At 38.1% G+C, this 16,327-nt stretch overlaps 1 protein-coding gene across 2 annotated transcripts in view; it reads left to right on the top strand.

Annotated features, from left to right (window-relative positions):
• Positions 1-16,123, top strand: part of FAM131B (family with sequence similarity 131 member B) — a 56,012-nt gene extending 39,889 nt beyond the window's left edge. For both annotated transcript variants that reach the window (XM_087957328.1, XM_087957327.1), the window contains exons 4-8: positions 1,638-1,731; positions 3,945-4,142; positions 5,037-5,180; positions 6,844-12,013; positions 12,156-16,123. In XM_087957328.1, coding sequence (XP_087813454.1) covers positions 1,638-1,731; positions 3,945-4,142; positions 5,037-5,180; positions 6,844-7,454 — 1,047 coding nt within the window. In that variant the 3' untranslated portion in view covers positions 7,455-12,013; positions 12,156-16,123. The remainder of the gene's footprint in view (positions 1-1,637; positions 1,732-3,944; positions 4,143-5,036; positions 5,181-6,843; positions 12,014-12,155) is intronic.
• The last annotated feature ends 204 nt before the right edge of the window (positions 16,124-16,327 follow it).

The following is a 16,327-nucleotide window of genomic DNA, read 5'->3' as shown; positions in this document are numbered from 1 at the left end:
TCTACAATCTACAGTTTAAAACTGGAACTCAAAATCATTACATAAACCAAATTCTATGTTAACCACAATATGATGTACTTGGACAACCAAATATGATAAAAAAAAAAGGATTGCAGGAATTGCTTTGCCAAAAGTCTGCCACAAAATACCCCCAAGACTAATTATCTAAAAGAAAAAAAAACCTCACACAATAGAGAAAAAAGCAAATATATTCATTCTGTATATCTATGAAGTACACAGTTGGCATTCTGTACATTCTTCAAGGAATAACACTTCTAATAACTGTTTCTCATATGTTATACTAAGGAGAGGTTGTGATTAAATGGGAGTCATTCATTTAATTTTATCACTAACTGTCATATAAATTGCTTAGCTCAAACAATAATGAACTACTGAAAAGGCATAAATTAATACTCAAATAATGACTAAATATAAATGACTATTTTTTAATGCTCAGAGTACAATTTTTATTAGACCAATAACTTTTGTAGTCCATTTTCTGGAGACAAGAATCAAATCATAGGACATGCTAGAGTAATTACAATATATGTGCATAATGCTGCCATTTTTATTTTAAATGAAAGTAGTTACTGGATTCCAAACCAACACTGTTCTTCAACCACTTTCTTTCTGGTGCTTGGGTTTTCTGTGTCCCACACAATAAATAGCAAATTCAGGATAAAATGGCTAATCTACTGTATGTATGGGGAGGGGATTTTCAGTAAGAAGGGAGAGCACTTCAGGATTATGGATTCTTACAGCTTGTATGGATAATATAGAAGGAAAATTAACTGACACATCTGTGGTTTTGGAGGATCTGTACCCAATTTCAATTCCTATATTTTTTTTCAATTCCTATTTTTTTCCCTTCTTTTTTCATTTTGTGATTGTACACCATGTTCCTCAACAATAATGTTGAGTGTTTCCTTTGTGTAGCATTCAAAAATGAAAAGTAGGGGCAGAAAAAAAAACCTAAGACATGAGGTATGTTCTATTACTTGCATAGAGCAGAAGAAGTGGTGACTTCATTGCAGATTTCCTGGAATCTAGTCTTTCCTTTATCATTCTGGCTTCTATACTGAATCAAAATAAGAAAGCAGCTGGGTAAATCTTCACCTTTGAAAAATACTTTCTGACCTTATTTACTCAGTATTTATCTGAATCCAGATAACAGTAATCCACTCTTATTCTTCCTCTACTCACTCAGACCACCAATTTATAGCATTATACAGCTATCGCTGTGATGTAAGGCTGCCTAAATTTATAATCTGCTGCCATGGTGATGGTGTATTATGTTATTAGTTGTTATGTTAGAAATGCTCTGAAGTATTTGGGAGCTTTACATACACAACAGGTTCTACCTTGAATATTATTTATTTTCTGTCTTTTAACCTTCTCATATAATATATGATAAATTGCTGGCAAAACACATGCCAGCCAGACACCAAATGTAACTTTAGCTCATTAGGGCTGATGCAAAACTAATACTTACTTTAGAAACTTTCTGAAGTTACTGTTCTTCTTTGTTCCTTCTATTTTAGATTTATATTTCTTGTTTTCTTAGAAACTCAGATCAGAATACCTCCTGCTCCTTTTCTCTATCTCATGTTTTATTTCTTGGTATGCCCTGTTTTCAGCTATCCATGGAAGATACAACTTCAATTCTTCCCAAACTGAAACGAAACTCAAATGCCTATGGAATTGGAGCTCTTGCTAAGTCATCTTTATCTGGTGAGAATTTCAAACCTGTGAATCTGAAATCGTACTTCTTACTAACCTGGGTTTTATCCACTTTTTGCCCTAACTTCAAATCTTTATGAAAGAACAGGAGTAAAAAAGAAACTTTTGATATCTTTATTACCTATCCAAATTGCAGAATTAAGTGCCACATATTCATCAGTTCCCTCGTTGCTCCTATGTCTCAGAATTGGTTTGTTACCCCTTCACATTTCTGTGTTGGAGCAGGTGGGTGTGACTGAGTGCATAACAATAATTTGCTATTGTCTGTCTGGGGTAAAAATAAAAACTGGACAACACCCATTACCGTTCCCATATTACAGAACAAGGTCTTTTTTTTTGCTAATGCAAAAAAATAAATCTTACCCCCACCACGATAATAAGTCTTCCTAACTTTAATACCTCTCAGTACTGAATCACAACTCTCAGATTAACTGAGGATGGGGAGAGCCATAGACCAAAGTTCTAAAGGACATAGGATTGAGGAATGCTTCCCTAAAGTTATGTGCTGATCTCCCCTTTATTTCAGTGCAAAAGTGCTGCTTGAGGAGGAGTGAGAATGAACAAGTGCAAATTTAGACAGGCAAGAAAAAGAATCCTTGGGTAGGAAAACTATGGGCTCTGCATAGAAATTCCACTTTGGGGGACCCTTCGTTCTGGAGCACTCTTCCCATGGCAAAAGCTGAGTGACTGGGATGGTCAGGAACCTAGGTTGGTTCTCCAGACTTCACGTTGGTTATTCATTCAGTAAGGATGGACTATAATCTGCAGCTACCTATAAGATGATCCATTTCAAATGTTTTGGGATATGGAGTGGCTGGACTACATGGCACTGGATATCAGGCGTTTCAGAGTGACTATTAAAGCTGTGGATTTAACCCCTAAAGGGTTTGGTTGTTAAGGGTGAAACTATTGAGAGGGTATCACCCTCAACTGTATCAACCAATTCACTTTTAAAAGCCAGTCATTTCTCTTGCCTTCTTTGAGGGTGACAAGTTGACCAATACAAAACAACAGGGTTTTTCTACAGCACTCTACATGCCTGGGATGGTTGGCATCTAGAATCTATCAAGCCTCATTAATTTTAGACATTCCTGAATACATATTTATTATTTTCTGCTTTTTATGAGAGCAATGTGGGGATAGTTCTGGGATGAGATGCAGTTGTATTTTGATTTTAGTATTGACTGGTCTTAGTATTATTATGATGCTGTGATTTTTACCCTTTATCAGTGTTTACTATTTCATTATTTATGTATTTATTCCATGTGATTGTATTATGTAAGCGGCCTTGGGAAAGATTTTGCCCTTAAAAGCATTTTAAATAAAATAATTTTCTATTCAATTTGCTCATAGAAGAGAAAAAGGAAAGAATTATACCAAAGATTCACAGAATTAAAGAAGTTCTATAAATCTGTTTAAAGCTTTTGAAAATCTTAGTCATAATAAGAAAAAGAAGCAAGTGCTAGAATTAATTAACATTAATCTTTCATGGTTGAAAACATTCTGAAAATAGACAGCCCTGTTTTTATTAACAATCAATACATTATAATTAGTATATTTAACTTTTCATGAATGAAAATTAAATTATATAATTTCATGTTGTCGTCTACTATAATTTCTATAAAGTTTTTGATTTATAGGTAGAAAGGTTATTTCCTGTCCCATAAAGAGCTCTGCTCTTATATGCATCAGGAGAAAAACTACCATAAGTGCCAATGGAAACCTCTTTGCAGGCATAGAGCAAATTTATAAAATACACGAGGGTTGGGTGAGGATAGAAGACTCTCTCTAGGAGAATCATGAGGGTTAATTCCTCAGTGCTGCAGTCCTGATTTTGCTCCCCGTAACATTTTTTTGGAGAAAGCATATTGCTTAGGCACATATTTATTATCATATTTTGTTGGATGTTTGAAATTCGTTACACCTGTTATATTGTGGCCCCAATTAGCCTCTTGCTGTCAAGCCCAGATTCTCCAATGGAATGACGAATCATTGTATTGTTCAGATAAAAAGATGGTAAAGCAATTCAGTTTTGGAATTCCATGGCACATATTTTTTTTTTACCTTTATGGGGAGACTCCTGTAACAGTAGAGCAATTATGTTGGGACAGGAAGACAGAACAAAGTAGACTTGTCCTAGACGGTTGTCATGACAGATTGCTCTGGTCCTGTATAATAGCCCCTCTTTGTTTTATTAATGTCAGGCGCCTTAGGGATATCCCGCAGCATGAAGGATCATGTCACGAAGCCCACTGCCATGGGGCAGGGCCGTGTTGCACACATGATTGAGTGGCAGGGCTGGGGCAGCAGCCAGCAGCAACATACTCATGAGACAGTACGCAAGGATGCAGATGCTTACTCTGACCTGAGTGATGGAGAAAAAGAGGCCCGATTCCTTGCAGGTATGCTACCACCTCTCCGCATGCAAATAGCTCTAGGTTGACAAGGAGGACGAAGAGGAGAGTAAATGGGATACAGAATAGTTTTTCTAGATTTGTGGAATCACATGACTGTTCCTCCATTATGATGGTTGCTTGCACAGATAGTCAGATGTTTAGTTTGGATTTGACATTGTTGTCTACCTGTTGAGTCCTTCCCAAACACCTGAATTAGGCAGATGTTGTTATTTCATTAGAATCAAAATTCCAAATCTATTTATTTGGAATATTGCTTTTCTTTGGATTGCATAGATGGACTGAGGATATTCAGATGTTTGGACATAACAATTTCTGATCTGTTCCCCTTACATTTAAAGAAGTGTGAAAATAATCCAAGAGTTAGCTTAGAGGAGATATACTTACACTGGAGTGGATCTGGACCCATTCAAATCTCTCAATGTAGATAATATCTTTTCACTATCTTATTCCCCCGGCTCAAATAAAAACAAATAAAGATTTCAATTGAAAACATCTCTAAATTATTCCTTTTCCCTTCTTAGATATTATAGATCATATTTCTGACTCTGATATCATGTATAATTTTACTATACAATTCTGTATTCCTAATCCATATTTTTAGCAACTTCCAAACACTGCTGAATGCTTTGAAGGTGGGCTTTATTCCTGTGCCACTGGCTATGTACCTATATGCATGAGACAGCCATTCTGATACAAGATTGTCCATTCAAAATATAAAATTTCAGGATCCGGGTTGGAATTTTGAGATAGGCTATTGATTTGGATATTGGACAGTGAGACAGCAGGGAAGTGACAGGTGTATGGAGTTATTAGCAAGTGGGAGAAAGGAATGAGTTGGCATCGTTGACATTTACTCTTTTCTGTCTTTTGATCATTTAGGAGTGATGCAACAGTTTGCTATTTCAGAAGCCACACTGATGGCCTGGTCTTCCATGGATGGCGAGGATGTAAGTGTCAACTCCAGTCAGGAAAACCAAGCTGGCAACTACAATGAAAACTATCAAGAGATGATGGAGAATCAAGGTGAATATTTATTTTCCTCTTAAGCTTCCAGGAGATTTGACATAAAGCTATAGGGAGACAGGTAATCTTCTTTTCATGAGACAATTAGAGAAGGCTAAGGCTATTCTGATTGGGAGAAGCACACCAGTCCTAGTTATCTGTTATGAACTTTCTATTTATTTGTGCAATATATTGGCTAAGCACTAAGCAGGAAAACCCTAGTTTTAAATGTTTTATCAGCACTGAACACATTAAATAATGTTAAGAAAGCTGTTTTCAGCCTTAAATCCCCTAATAATGGCCACTGTTAGAAAGTTATTGTAACCAGGATTCAGTTAATATTATCTAGATCATCAAACACTTTAAGGGACAGCTTGTATTCTGTATTATATTATTTCCTCTACTTTCATTATTTGTCTCTCAACACCACCTGGTAGGTCTCTTTGTGCCTCAAGCTTTGTAGAATTTAGGTCAAACTTGTGTCTAGACTATGTTGCTTCAGCATACAAATAGAGGCTGATGCGACTCAATGGATGTCCCTCTCAGCAGCCAGCTGGGAAGTTACTAAATCTAGCCTTCTCTCTGACATACTAATTGTTAACAAGCAGATGGTATTTATTTGAAGATCATTTGGGATGGTGAACCCTTCTACTGGGAGTAAGGTAGAGCTATTCTAAATTAAACTAGGCATGCTTACATTCCAATCAACATATGTACAGTTTGCATTTGTATACATATAGTTAGTTAATATGTACATTCATAATGTTCAAGAAATTTAAAAATATAATTTTTTTAGAGAAGTTATTGAAATACAGTAGTAGAGTAAAAGCTGTTTTACTTATTCTTGGGAAACGTAACTGACAAAGTAAATACCAGTTTTGCAGCAAAAATTTAAAAAAAGAAAAGAAAACTGGCCTGCGTTTTTGGGATAATTCTATTGTTATGGTTTTGTTTTTAATGGATACAATTGACCATTAAATCACTGCCTCAAAATTGAAAGATTTTTTTTTTCTAGAAACTAATTCCACCTCCTCTGGGGCCATAAATGAGTTGCATGCAGTACGGTATGTGACTTGTAATTTTTGCACTTCTAGATTAGGGCAGAGGTGGAATGCAACTTCAATCTTAGTCTTCCTTTTTGTAGCCTCAGAGCTGCTATAAAATGGTGATTGTATGAATAATGTATTTGCTAGAAGTTCAACATCTTCCACTGCCTTCTCTCTGGTAGTCAGATTTCTTTCTTCTCTTGGATCTTTTAGTCTTGTTTCAGATCACTGGGAAAAAAATGTTTGAAGACATTCTAGGATCCCCGCAGCAGCCTCCCTGGAGCACAAAAGATTATGGTTCAATCCAAGCATCTGGATCTCATAGACACCTAACATAAATATGTATTCTCAGTCCATATTCACTTGATCTGTACATTGGATTAATCAAAGTGCCTGGGTATAAATCATGAATGCATCTTCACAGCTGTGAGATTCCAAGAGTCTAACAGCTCTGTAAATAACCATTTTAAGGGATGTTCATTGTAAATTGTGTACTCTCACAACCTCCTCAGGCAACTGCTAAGCAAGCTTACCATCCTGCCACAAAATATTATTGCTTATGTCTTTCCCATTTCTTCTTCAATTCTGCCTTTCACCTCTCTCATTTTTATTTTCTTCTTTTCCTACCTCCCATGCAGAACACCTGGCCCAGGTGCAGTATGACAGCTGGCCTCACTCTTACGTCTCACAAGGAATGTACTGCCTGGGTTCGTCTGATGCTTGGGAAACCAGTGATCAGTCCCTCATTGCATCCCCAGCTGCTGGTTCTTACCTTGGCCAGAACTTTGAGGAATGCCAGTCTAACCTGCAGGAAAGTGTTTTAATCCAGAACAACCTTATCCAGCAGCACCAACTGTTACAAATGCAACAGCAGCAGCAGCAACAGCTACAGCAGCAACAACAACACCAGCAAGTGCAACAAGCTGTGTTCCAAAATACTGGCCTTGTAGATGTATGGCCAGCTCAGACAACTCCTAGTGGTGATGATAGCATTGGTAATGGGGGGGATGCTGAATCCAGCACTCTTGTGGGAGTTCACGCAGAAGAGGAAGGGAACCCCGTGCTGGAGAAGGCCCCCCTGTTGAACAAGAAACCTTCTCCAGAAGAGGACGATGTTGTATGCCGGGATCTGGAGTCTCTTTCACCCAGAGAGGAGGCAGAGCCTGCTGCCCTTAGCCGCAAGGTTTCTGATGTTACATCATCTGGAGTTCAGTCCTTTGATGAGGAAGAAGGTGAAACCAATAACTGATGCTGGCTGTTGAAACCTTTGACAATATGCATGGGAAACACGGGTGGGGGAAAGTGTCAGGGAAGCCCCTCTCCAGCTCCTCAATTCCCCCTATCTCAATTCCCCAGGCTTCCCAGTTCCTCATAGCACACTTGTTTATCCTTAGATTTATGGAAAGGTAAGCCAAGGACCAAAGTGCTGGGCGTTGCTAACTCCCCCTCTCCTCCTGCACACGTTAGGCTGAACTTGTAAGACTTATACTGCCCAGAAAGCTCAGGGAATGCAAGATAGTGGCCTCATGTGGACATTGCAAACAGTGGGAACAGGTTATGCTGGTATCAAGAGTGGCTTTGTGAGGCTGATTCCATTAACACCGCCTCTGAGAAAATGCTGCTTCGGTCTGGCTCTTGGAACCTGGTGGATCAATGATAGGGAGAGAGGGATGCTTCTTAGATAACTTTGCAGCAAAAAAAGCCAGGCCTCATCAAGAATTCTACTCATGGAAATGAGGTGCTATTTGGAGAGAAGCTTTCACTTGAGGCCTAGAGGACCATGAAGTGGAGGGCATGGATCCAGACTGTGGGACTTTAGGGGTAGTGACTATTCCATGAGGTACTCTGAGTCCAATTCAAACCTCATTCTTCAGCACGTGTGCATGCATTTGCCGCTGAAAGCCTCTTTATGCACCCACCCTCGGTTAACTTTGCCTATATGGGGGCTGGAGAGGGTTTTCCCCCTCTATTTATTATTGGGCACTGCATGTAGGGAAAAGGGAGCGGGGGTCATCTGTCAATCTTATAATTTATGCAGACATGGAGTTCAGTCTTTCCATTGTATACAGGGAAGACAAGACAAAGAAACAAAAACAAACACATACCACAGCTTAACTATGTACCTAGTTTTCCTCTATTTTTTCCCCAAATGTTTATATTGCAACAGTTTTTTGGCTGTCAGAGGGAATGGCCTGGTGCCATCTAGTAGTGTAAGGTAATAGACTTGCAAGTTCCTTTGAAAATATTGCAAAATTGAGACTGGGCCAAGAGTAATTCTCTATTGTATTCCTGCTAGGATTTTTTTTCTAATGACCAATATAGTTAATGCCTAGTTCAGTCAAGAATAAGAAAAAACTAAGGGGCACATTTCTCTCATTTTTTATTTGAAGAAGGGTTTTTTGGTGGCAAATGATTGCTAAGTTTTGTGGCCCATAGAATTTGAGCTCAAGTTATCCCTTTTTCTCAGTCATTGGTTTGTCTTGGCAGATAAATGGAAATTAGCATTATAAAACCTAGTTTTTAATACTGTGTTCTTTGACCATTGTCTGTCAGACACAAACAATGGAAGAAAATAATAATATAAAAAATGGCCAGAATTAATTTTTAAAAGTGTATGGTCATCATTAAAAGAGCAAAAATAAGGACGCTGCCATAAAAAGTGACCCTACCTTGTCCTGTGAGAAAACACCCACAGGTAATAGCATTTTCTCTGCTCTCATTCCTACACCATTGTATTTACCTGAAATTTCAATGTGGCTTGCAACAAATTGGTTTTCTCTGGGTCTGCTGGCTAGAAAATTGAAGAGTAAATTGCACAGCAACGCTTTATTTACTCAGATCTTACCCCTTTGTGTAGAGAAAGGGGGAAAACTTTGGGTTCAGAAGCTTTGCATTCAGATGTCATCAGCAAAAGGGAGCTGACGTGCCCCCACTCTTTTCATGACGTATTGAGGGGAACTCCACATATTTCAACAACCAAGAAACTCTGTCTTCCCCTTTACTGCACCTTCTTTGAGAACATTTTCATCCTACAGACATGGTCAGGCAAAAATAATCAAAGCAAAATGCATGAAAGAAAAGCCTTTTGTCGCCATTCTTTTCCTTGTCTCTGTTTCCTTACTCTTCCTGGCTCCTTGGGTTGGGGAGGCTGCTCAACCTCTGAGCCTTTGGGAGCCCACCTCTCTTTTAAAATATGTTTACATGCTACAGTGCCAACCTCTGAAGGCTAAAGAGGGTTGGATACAGAACTTCGCTGGATATGAGGACAACACCTCATGTTCTTGCATATATATTTTTTCTTAAATTGCTGCATTCTGGCTTTCAGTCAGTTGTGGAGAATTCTCCCAGCAATGATGCAGAACCATGAGGAGCACAGAGTGTGCATCTCTGCAGATGAAGAATGAATGAAATTCCTGTTACACCAACATCATCGAGCCTTCAGGATAACCAGAAAGCTTTGAGATGTTTCCAGTATTGTGATGGGGGAGGGTGGAGATTCAGGCAGCTTGATTCTCCTTTCCTCCAAACCATTATGCTCCATGTGCCTATCCAGGACCAGGACTAAACCTGGATGTTTACGGTAATTTGTTTCTGTGTAAATGTATCCTGCTTTCATCTTGGCGCTCACTGAACTTGATAATAAGTAGCTCATCTTGTTTAGATACCTTATTTTATTGTCTGTCTTTTTTAAAGGAAAATGTAAGCAACATGCATTTGATAATGCCACATATCACAAATGTTTGGGAGATGTATATTTTTCTCAGTCTGAGAGATGCCAGAGGGTCATATTGCATGGAAATCAGTAAAGAAACAACAAAAGAAAGCCAATTTTGTGTTTGTAGAACTGGGGATGTGACTGAACAATGTGTACGGTGGGATAGAGAATCTCAACTGTATTGTAGATTTCTATAACTATCATTGGAAAGTTCTACCAAACAAAGATAACCATATTTTCTTTTAAATTGTACAGTTCTTGGGGAGGGTTTATAAATAAATAGAATTGTTCGGGATATAAAACTCCATTTACCTTCCTCTCCCTCCACCCTTTGCAAAGGGATCTTGCCTTTTAAAATATCTTTCCTATTGTTCCCTATGTTTAAATGTACTGATGGCTCTGCTCTTAGCCAGATACATCAGCAGAGGAAAAAAGTTACTCAGTTACACTTAGTCCCAGATGAGGGGGGGGAAACCCTTCAGCTTCAGTTATCTGTTGTGTAGCGTTCCAAATCCTAAAAGATTACAGCTTTCATTTTATTGGACAAAATAATCAGAATGGCCCTATTGCTCTGTTCATATAATAAAACAAATCTGTGTGACACCTTCAAGAGTAACAACAAATCTTGCGATCTCAGCTGCTAAACAGAGTCAGGTCAGGTTCACTGACCTGAATGGAAACAGCTCAAAGTGATTCCTGATATAAATGCATTAGTACCAGCTAACTGAAGAACAAATACTATTATCAAAAGATGGGACTGCCTGTACCAGGGCAGCTCTGCATCTCCGAATATATTGTGGCTAGAAAGCCTCAAGCAGGAAAGTTGGGGGTGGTTTTTTTATTTTTTTTGTAGAAGAAAACAGGCAGGTAGCACAGCGTACTGCACACCCTTTTTCCACTGTATAGGTGAGTTTATTTCGGGGCTTGGAGCCTGACTGGGGGAAAAGCCAGGGAAGATTATTAGGGAAAAAAAGGTCAGTGGAGGGATGTTTGCAGCCCCATGCCTCAGTCTGCTCTCTCAGTTCTCCAATTCTACTGCCTTATTGTTATCTATCAGCAACCTGTGTCTGAAGACCCCAGTCCCTTACCACAGAATGCTAACGGGGGAAAAAAAACTCTTTAGTCTATGAGGGCTGCGTTTATTAACTCTCAATGATTTCACATTAACGTGGTCGTGTTCAGAAATTTCACATTTGTTACATGCATCACATTTGAAATGTGCATGCCTTTCTTTTTAATCACTTGGCTTCTTCTTAAAAACATGGAAGCAAAATGAAACCATGAAATTCAGAATACACCATGTAGCTTTATATTTTGAGTGTCTCTGAACTGATAGTGAATTCCTGACTGAAGAATATCGGAAGGGATGTGTAAGTTTGTGCTCATGTATAAGATGCTGTTGTCCGATGCTGGAGGTTATGCCAAGATTGAGGAATACACCCCTCTTCAGAAGTTGTAAACCTGAAATGTTTAGTGTCCTCACCACTGGCCCTAACGCCCAAGACTTCTGGGAGTTACACTTCAACCACATATAGAGACTTTAGATTTCCTATTCCTGGTTTATGTACTTGAATAATAATAACACCCTTCTTATAGAGGATTATTCATGAAACCATTGGGAATATCTAATCTTTTTTTAATGAAGTAAAAACTGGCATTGGATTTCCTTAACATACTTTGAGGGGAGGGTTCCCTTGAAATTATTTTTAACCCTCTGCTGCCACTTCCTGATCCTTTGCATGAATCATAGCAGCAGTAGACTCATACTTAGCAAATAGTGTATTTTGTACTACTCACTAAATATTTTTCTCTGATGCAATATTGCAATGCTTATGTTGTGGCATGAATGCTAGCTAGCTTTATTCCAAGGTATTTGAGCAGTTTTATAGAAGTATTTTAATCAAGGGATTGCCAAAGAGTCCTGGAGGAAACATTCCACAAATGTTTGTCCTTGTCTGTGAGCCTTAAATCCCTCTCCTTACTCATTTCTTAATTGCTAGAAGAACTGAAAGATGGCATCATGGTGGATGACATCACAACACTGGGAGCTTAGTGACAGGCTCTATTTGCTAGTGGCTTGCTCTAGATCAAGGGTGTCCAACCTTGACAACTTTAAGACTTGTGGACTTCAACTCCCAGAATTCCTCAGCCAGCTTGCTGGCTGAGGAATTCTGGGAGTTGAGGTCCACAAATCTTAAAGTTGCCAAGGTTGGAGACCCCTGCTCTAGATGGAAGAGAATTAACTAGGAATGAAAGAAAACAAAATGTCCTTGAAACTTGAGGTCCAATTAAATCCTCCATTCCCCCCACCCCTTAATTTAGTTCAAAAATTGTTAGAGGGACTTTTCTTAAGTGAGAAGGCCACTTAAATAATTTCTAACAGAATTATTCCACTGATAAGGGGAAACCAACATGTTTTGTGAAGGAAGAAATAGCTGTAAGAGCTACTTTCGAGCAAATCAGCAGCCCCTGAGGAAAGAATAAAACCATTCTCCCTTTTTAAAAGTAAAATCCAAAGTTTTGCAGCTGCATTTTTAAAAATGAACCTAAATCAGATACTTTATGTGCCTCCTATATCATGCCTAGTCAGTGCCTAAGGTTTCGTGTTTTTCCATTTTTCACCTGAGCTAATATGGATAACTAACTCTTCCCTATCCTGCTTTTTTCTGCTTGAAAGAAACATCTAGATATATATGAAAATCACCAGGATGTTTATGAAAATAGCACTTTTGTAGAAATGCCAACCAGATATAAATTGTGTCTTCTTAAATATTAATATCAAGACATTATTACAGTGAGTTGCATGGTTAATAGTTATATATATTAACACGACACATTTAAAATGTCGCAGAAGTGAGATGGGTAGCTATATAAATTTAATACATAAATAGTGAAGTGGAAAACAGCAAAGCAGAAGGAAAGAACTAGATTAGAGAAATTAGGCCAAGAGGACAGCATTCCTGTGCCCTAGCAAGGTGTCTTTCAACTGTATTGGATTTCAGTTTCCATCATCCCCAGCCAATTTATTCACCTCTTTTTAGGGACAGGTTTTGGCAATAAAAGCTGTAGAATTGGTGATTGTTGAGATAGGCTTGCTTAGAAAGGCTTCTATATTAGGTGTGAGAGAGGGCCTTGCCCTGGGTCACTCCAGGATGTAGAGAAAGGCCTTCATGAAGAACAGTATTTTTGTATGTTTCAGAGGAGTTGAAAAGCAAAATGATCACCCCTTTGAAGCCCCCTTAATTCCCTGCCACCCAAATCAGGATAGCTTCCTTTAAAAAAAAAAGTCTTTAAGGAGCAAAGGAGGCATTTCATCCTCTTCAGCACCCTTCCAATGGGCTCTGAAAATGTCAGCCCCACTCCACAGTGACCTTTACAGCCCTCAGGTAGGGAAGGGCAGAAAGCATAGTGTGTCCCTCTGTCCATCATTGTTCTTGGCCCTTAGATTTCTCTAGTTCCCTGGGCAGTTAAAGCAGAATGTAATATGTATTATCAGACCAATAAATTAGGAAATGAGTTGGCTCGTTGTGAAAACATATTCAAAGTCTCAGCTTAGTTATGCTGAAATCACAAATAAGCATTTTTGAGTGTTTTTCCCCTACATTCCTGCATATTTGAAGGGCAGTGGAGTGTAAGAAGCAATGCATTTTTAGGCAGGCCTAAAGAAATGGCATCCGTGAAATGATGGTGGTCAAAAAAAACTCAAGATGGCGATCATGACCACGATATTGAAGTTCTGTCCCTTTGTACATGTGTGCGATATACAAGTGGCTGGGCTTCAATCACATGGTCGTTATTGCCATCTTGACTTTTTTGACACATACCATCCCCATGATGGACTCACCTGCCTAAAGTCTGCCTCTTTTGAACTACTTCATTATTCTGTGGTTGATGAATTGTTTCTTACTCTTATTTGCATTTCTCTATTCTAAGATCTGTTTGCTTATTCGTATATGCAACATACAGCCTTTCTTTCTTTCCTTCAGGAGCTCACAGTAGTGGATGTAGCAGTTGCTCCCTTACCAAAGTCTGTGAGATAGGTTGGACTGAGAGAAAGTGAACAGACCAAGTCACCCCATGAGTTTTTATAACAAATGCCAGGCTGGAATCCAATCCTCTTATCACCTTAACCATTACAGCACACTGGCTTTAGATCAGTCCAGACAATGGCAGGTATTTCTTGCATAAGTCAGGAATAAAACAAGAGAAATTGGGGCTCTACAAAGAACTACTGTGATCCATGCATTTGTATTATGCATTAAATTAAATTATTCTGTAAGAATGCTAGATGGCTAGTGGCTTAATTTATTATTTCTTTGGGTACTTTCAAGGAGATTGAAGTCAATCTCTTAATCATATTTCACTTTAAAATGTAGCCATCTAGCAAATAAAAAGATGGCACACAGGTGCAAATAATTTAGCTGCAGACTTAGTTTTTGAAAGTCACTAAATTAGCTCTGATGTCAGAGGTGTTGCTTACTTCATTGTAGCCCCTTGTGACAAGTCATTATCTCTCTGTATTTACCTGCTGCTCAGAAGAAAAGAAAAATTGAAGGGATTAATTCTGGAACAAACTGACAAAAACATTTACTTTGTTTTATATATAAGGTATATGAGAGGTTTTATTCTGATGCCTCACCTTGGGTAACAAAATATCTTCAGCAGGTTCTACTGAACTTTTTCTTCCCATCACTGAGCTTCTTTAGAATCAAGATAATTGGGGGACTAAATAATTGAAGCAATGGTGGAAAAGCTGCATTTGCTTTTCTTGTTGCTACTTTTTCATTTTAAATCATCCCCATTTTGTTTTGTGGGTGATGCTGTCAAGTGTATTGAGGTCCTGGCCTGGATTTCACTGTATCTAGATGGTACCATTTTTGATTGCTGGGGTAGGAGAAACCTAGGTTTCAGTGCTTCTCTATGCAAAGATAATTCTCAGCAGTTGATGGAGCAGGTGATCAGGGATAAGTTATTCGAAGCCAGGTTTCCATTTAATGCTCACTTTTTGTGCACAAATAATTATCTGAGTGGAGGAGCATTATAACTGTGGAAAACCAAGTTATAATCTGAAATTTGCATATTCAAGTTGAGAGGCTTAGTAGTGAAGCAAGCAGAAAAAATATTTTAAATAAATTCATAGTTTATTTTAATTAATTCAGTTTTTCCACACTTTTTAGTCCAGGCATACCTGTAGTGTATTTCTTTAGACATTACAATACTATGCATACTTCAGTATGCCACTTTTGTTTCCTTTTTCCTTAAATATCTTCGCCATAGATGTCTGAATTTTGTTCCAAACTTTGTATGGACAATTATAAGTTTGGATGCTACTTTACTGTAATTTTAGGAACTGCAAAATATTGTTTGAGAGGCAAAGATCATTTTTGAATATAGTACCATATTTTTTTAAATATTTCTCCAGTTCATTTGGTGCTGTGCATCCTCCGAGCTAGAAAATGATCCTCAAAAATAATTTTCCAATTAGAAGGGACCTTTTTTTAAAAAAAGAAAAGCTTTTCATAGAGGTGGATAAGCTTAAGAGCAGAACACAGGACAATAAATACAGGACCTATATAAAAAGTAATAGTGGCTAGTGTAATTGAAGCATGTTTAAAGAAACCAAAGGTTTGGGGTGTGTTGTTTTTTTTAAAGATTAAACTGATTACGGTTCACTACAGGGAAGTTTATAAAGAGAGACCAGTCTTAAGAGTTTTCACAATTCTGAATTTCTGAAGAAGGGAGGAATAGTTTTCTTCCAATCTTTAAAATATGGGATTAATTGAGGACAGTGACTTTCTAGGAAAGGCATGGGAGGAAATGTAGAATTGGGTTTACAAAAATAACCCTCTCACCTCCTTCAGTCCTGGGGCACGTGAGCAGAAAGAAACCAGATTTGCCTTTGGTCTTCCAACTCCAAAACATCTTTGCTTAATTTTTTTTTTTTATTCTGTGCATGTTTTTGATAATGTGACTTATGAGAATATATATTCTCTCTCTCAATATATATACATATATCTTTTGTGCACGCATACACATGTGTGTTTGTGTGCCTGTGTGTAATTATATCTATAGGTATAAAAATTATATGGCGCTTCATGCCTGATTATGGTTAATAGCCATTGAGGAAAAGAGAGCTTTGCCTGCAAGGGCATGTAAGAACCTCATCAAGTTAATGTTATTAAACAGCACGCGGTTTTGCCATTGTGGTTGGTGGAAGTGTGTTTTATTTCTGTTGGGAAGTTCCTCCAAATGGATTTTGCAATATGATAGGTTCCTGTCTGCCAAGTATCATGGTCTGAACAGATAAAGCATACCTTCTTCTCCATTCAAAAGTAGCCTTCACAGTTAGTATCTGGCAAACATTTCAGTGGAAGCATATGCAAATATTGCTGTAAATGTAGAGTTGT

The sequence above is a fragment of the Notechis scutatus genome, chromosome 2, assembly GCF_049901735.1.
Source record: "Notechis scutatus isolate UNSWTSFEM ecotype Mainland chromosome 2, rNotScu1.2, whole genome shotgun sequence".
Lineage (NCBI taxonomy): Eukaryota > Metazoa > Chordata > Lepidosauria > Squamata > Elapidae > Notechis > Notechis scutatus.
The sequence above is the reverse complement of the archived record's forward strand: the minus strand, read 5'-3'. Positions and strand labels throughout refer to the sequence as shown.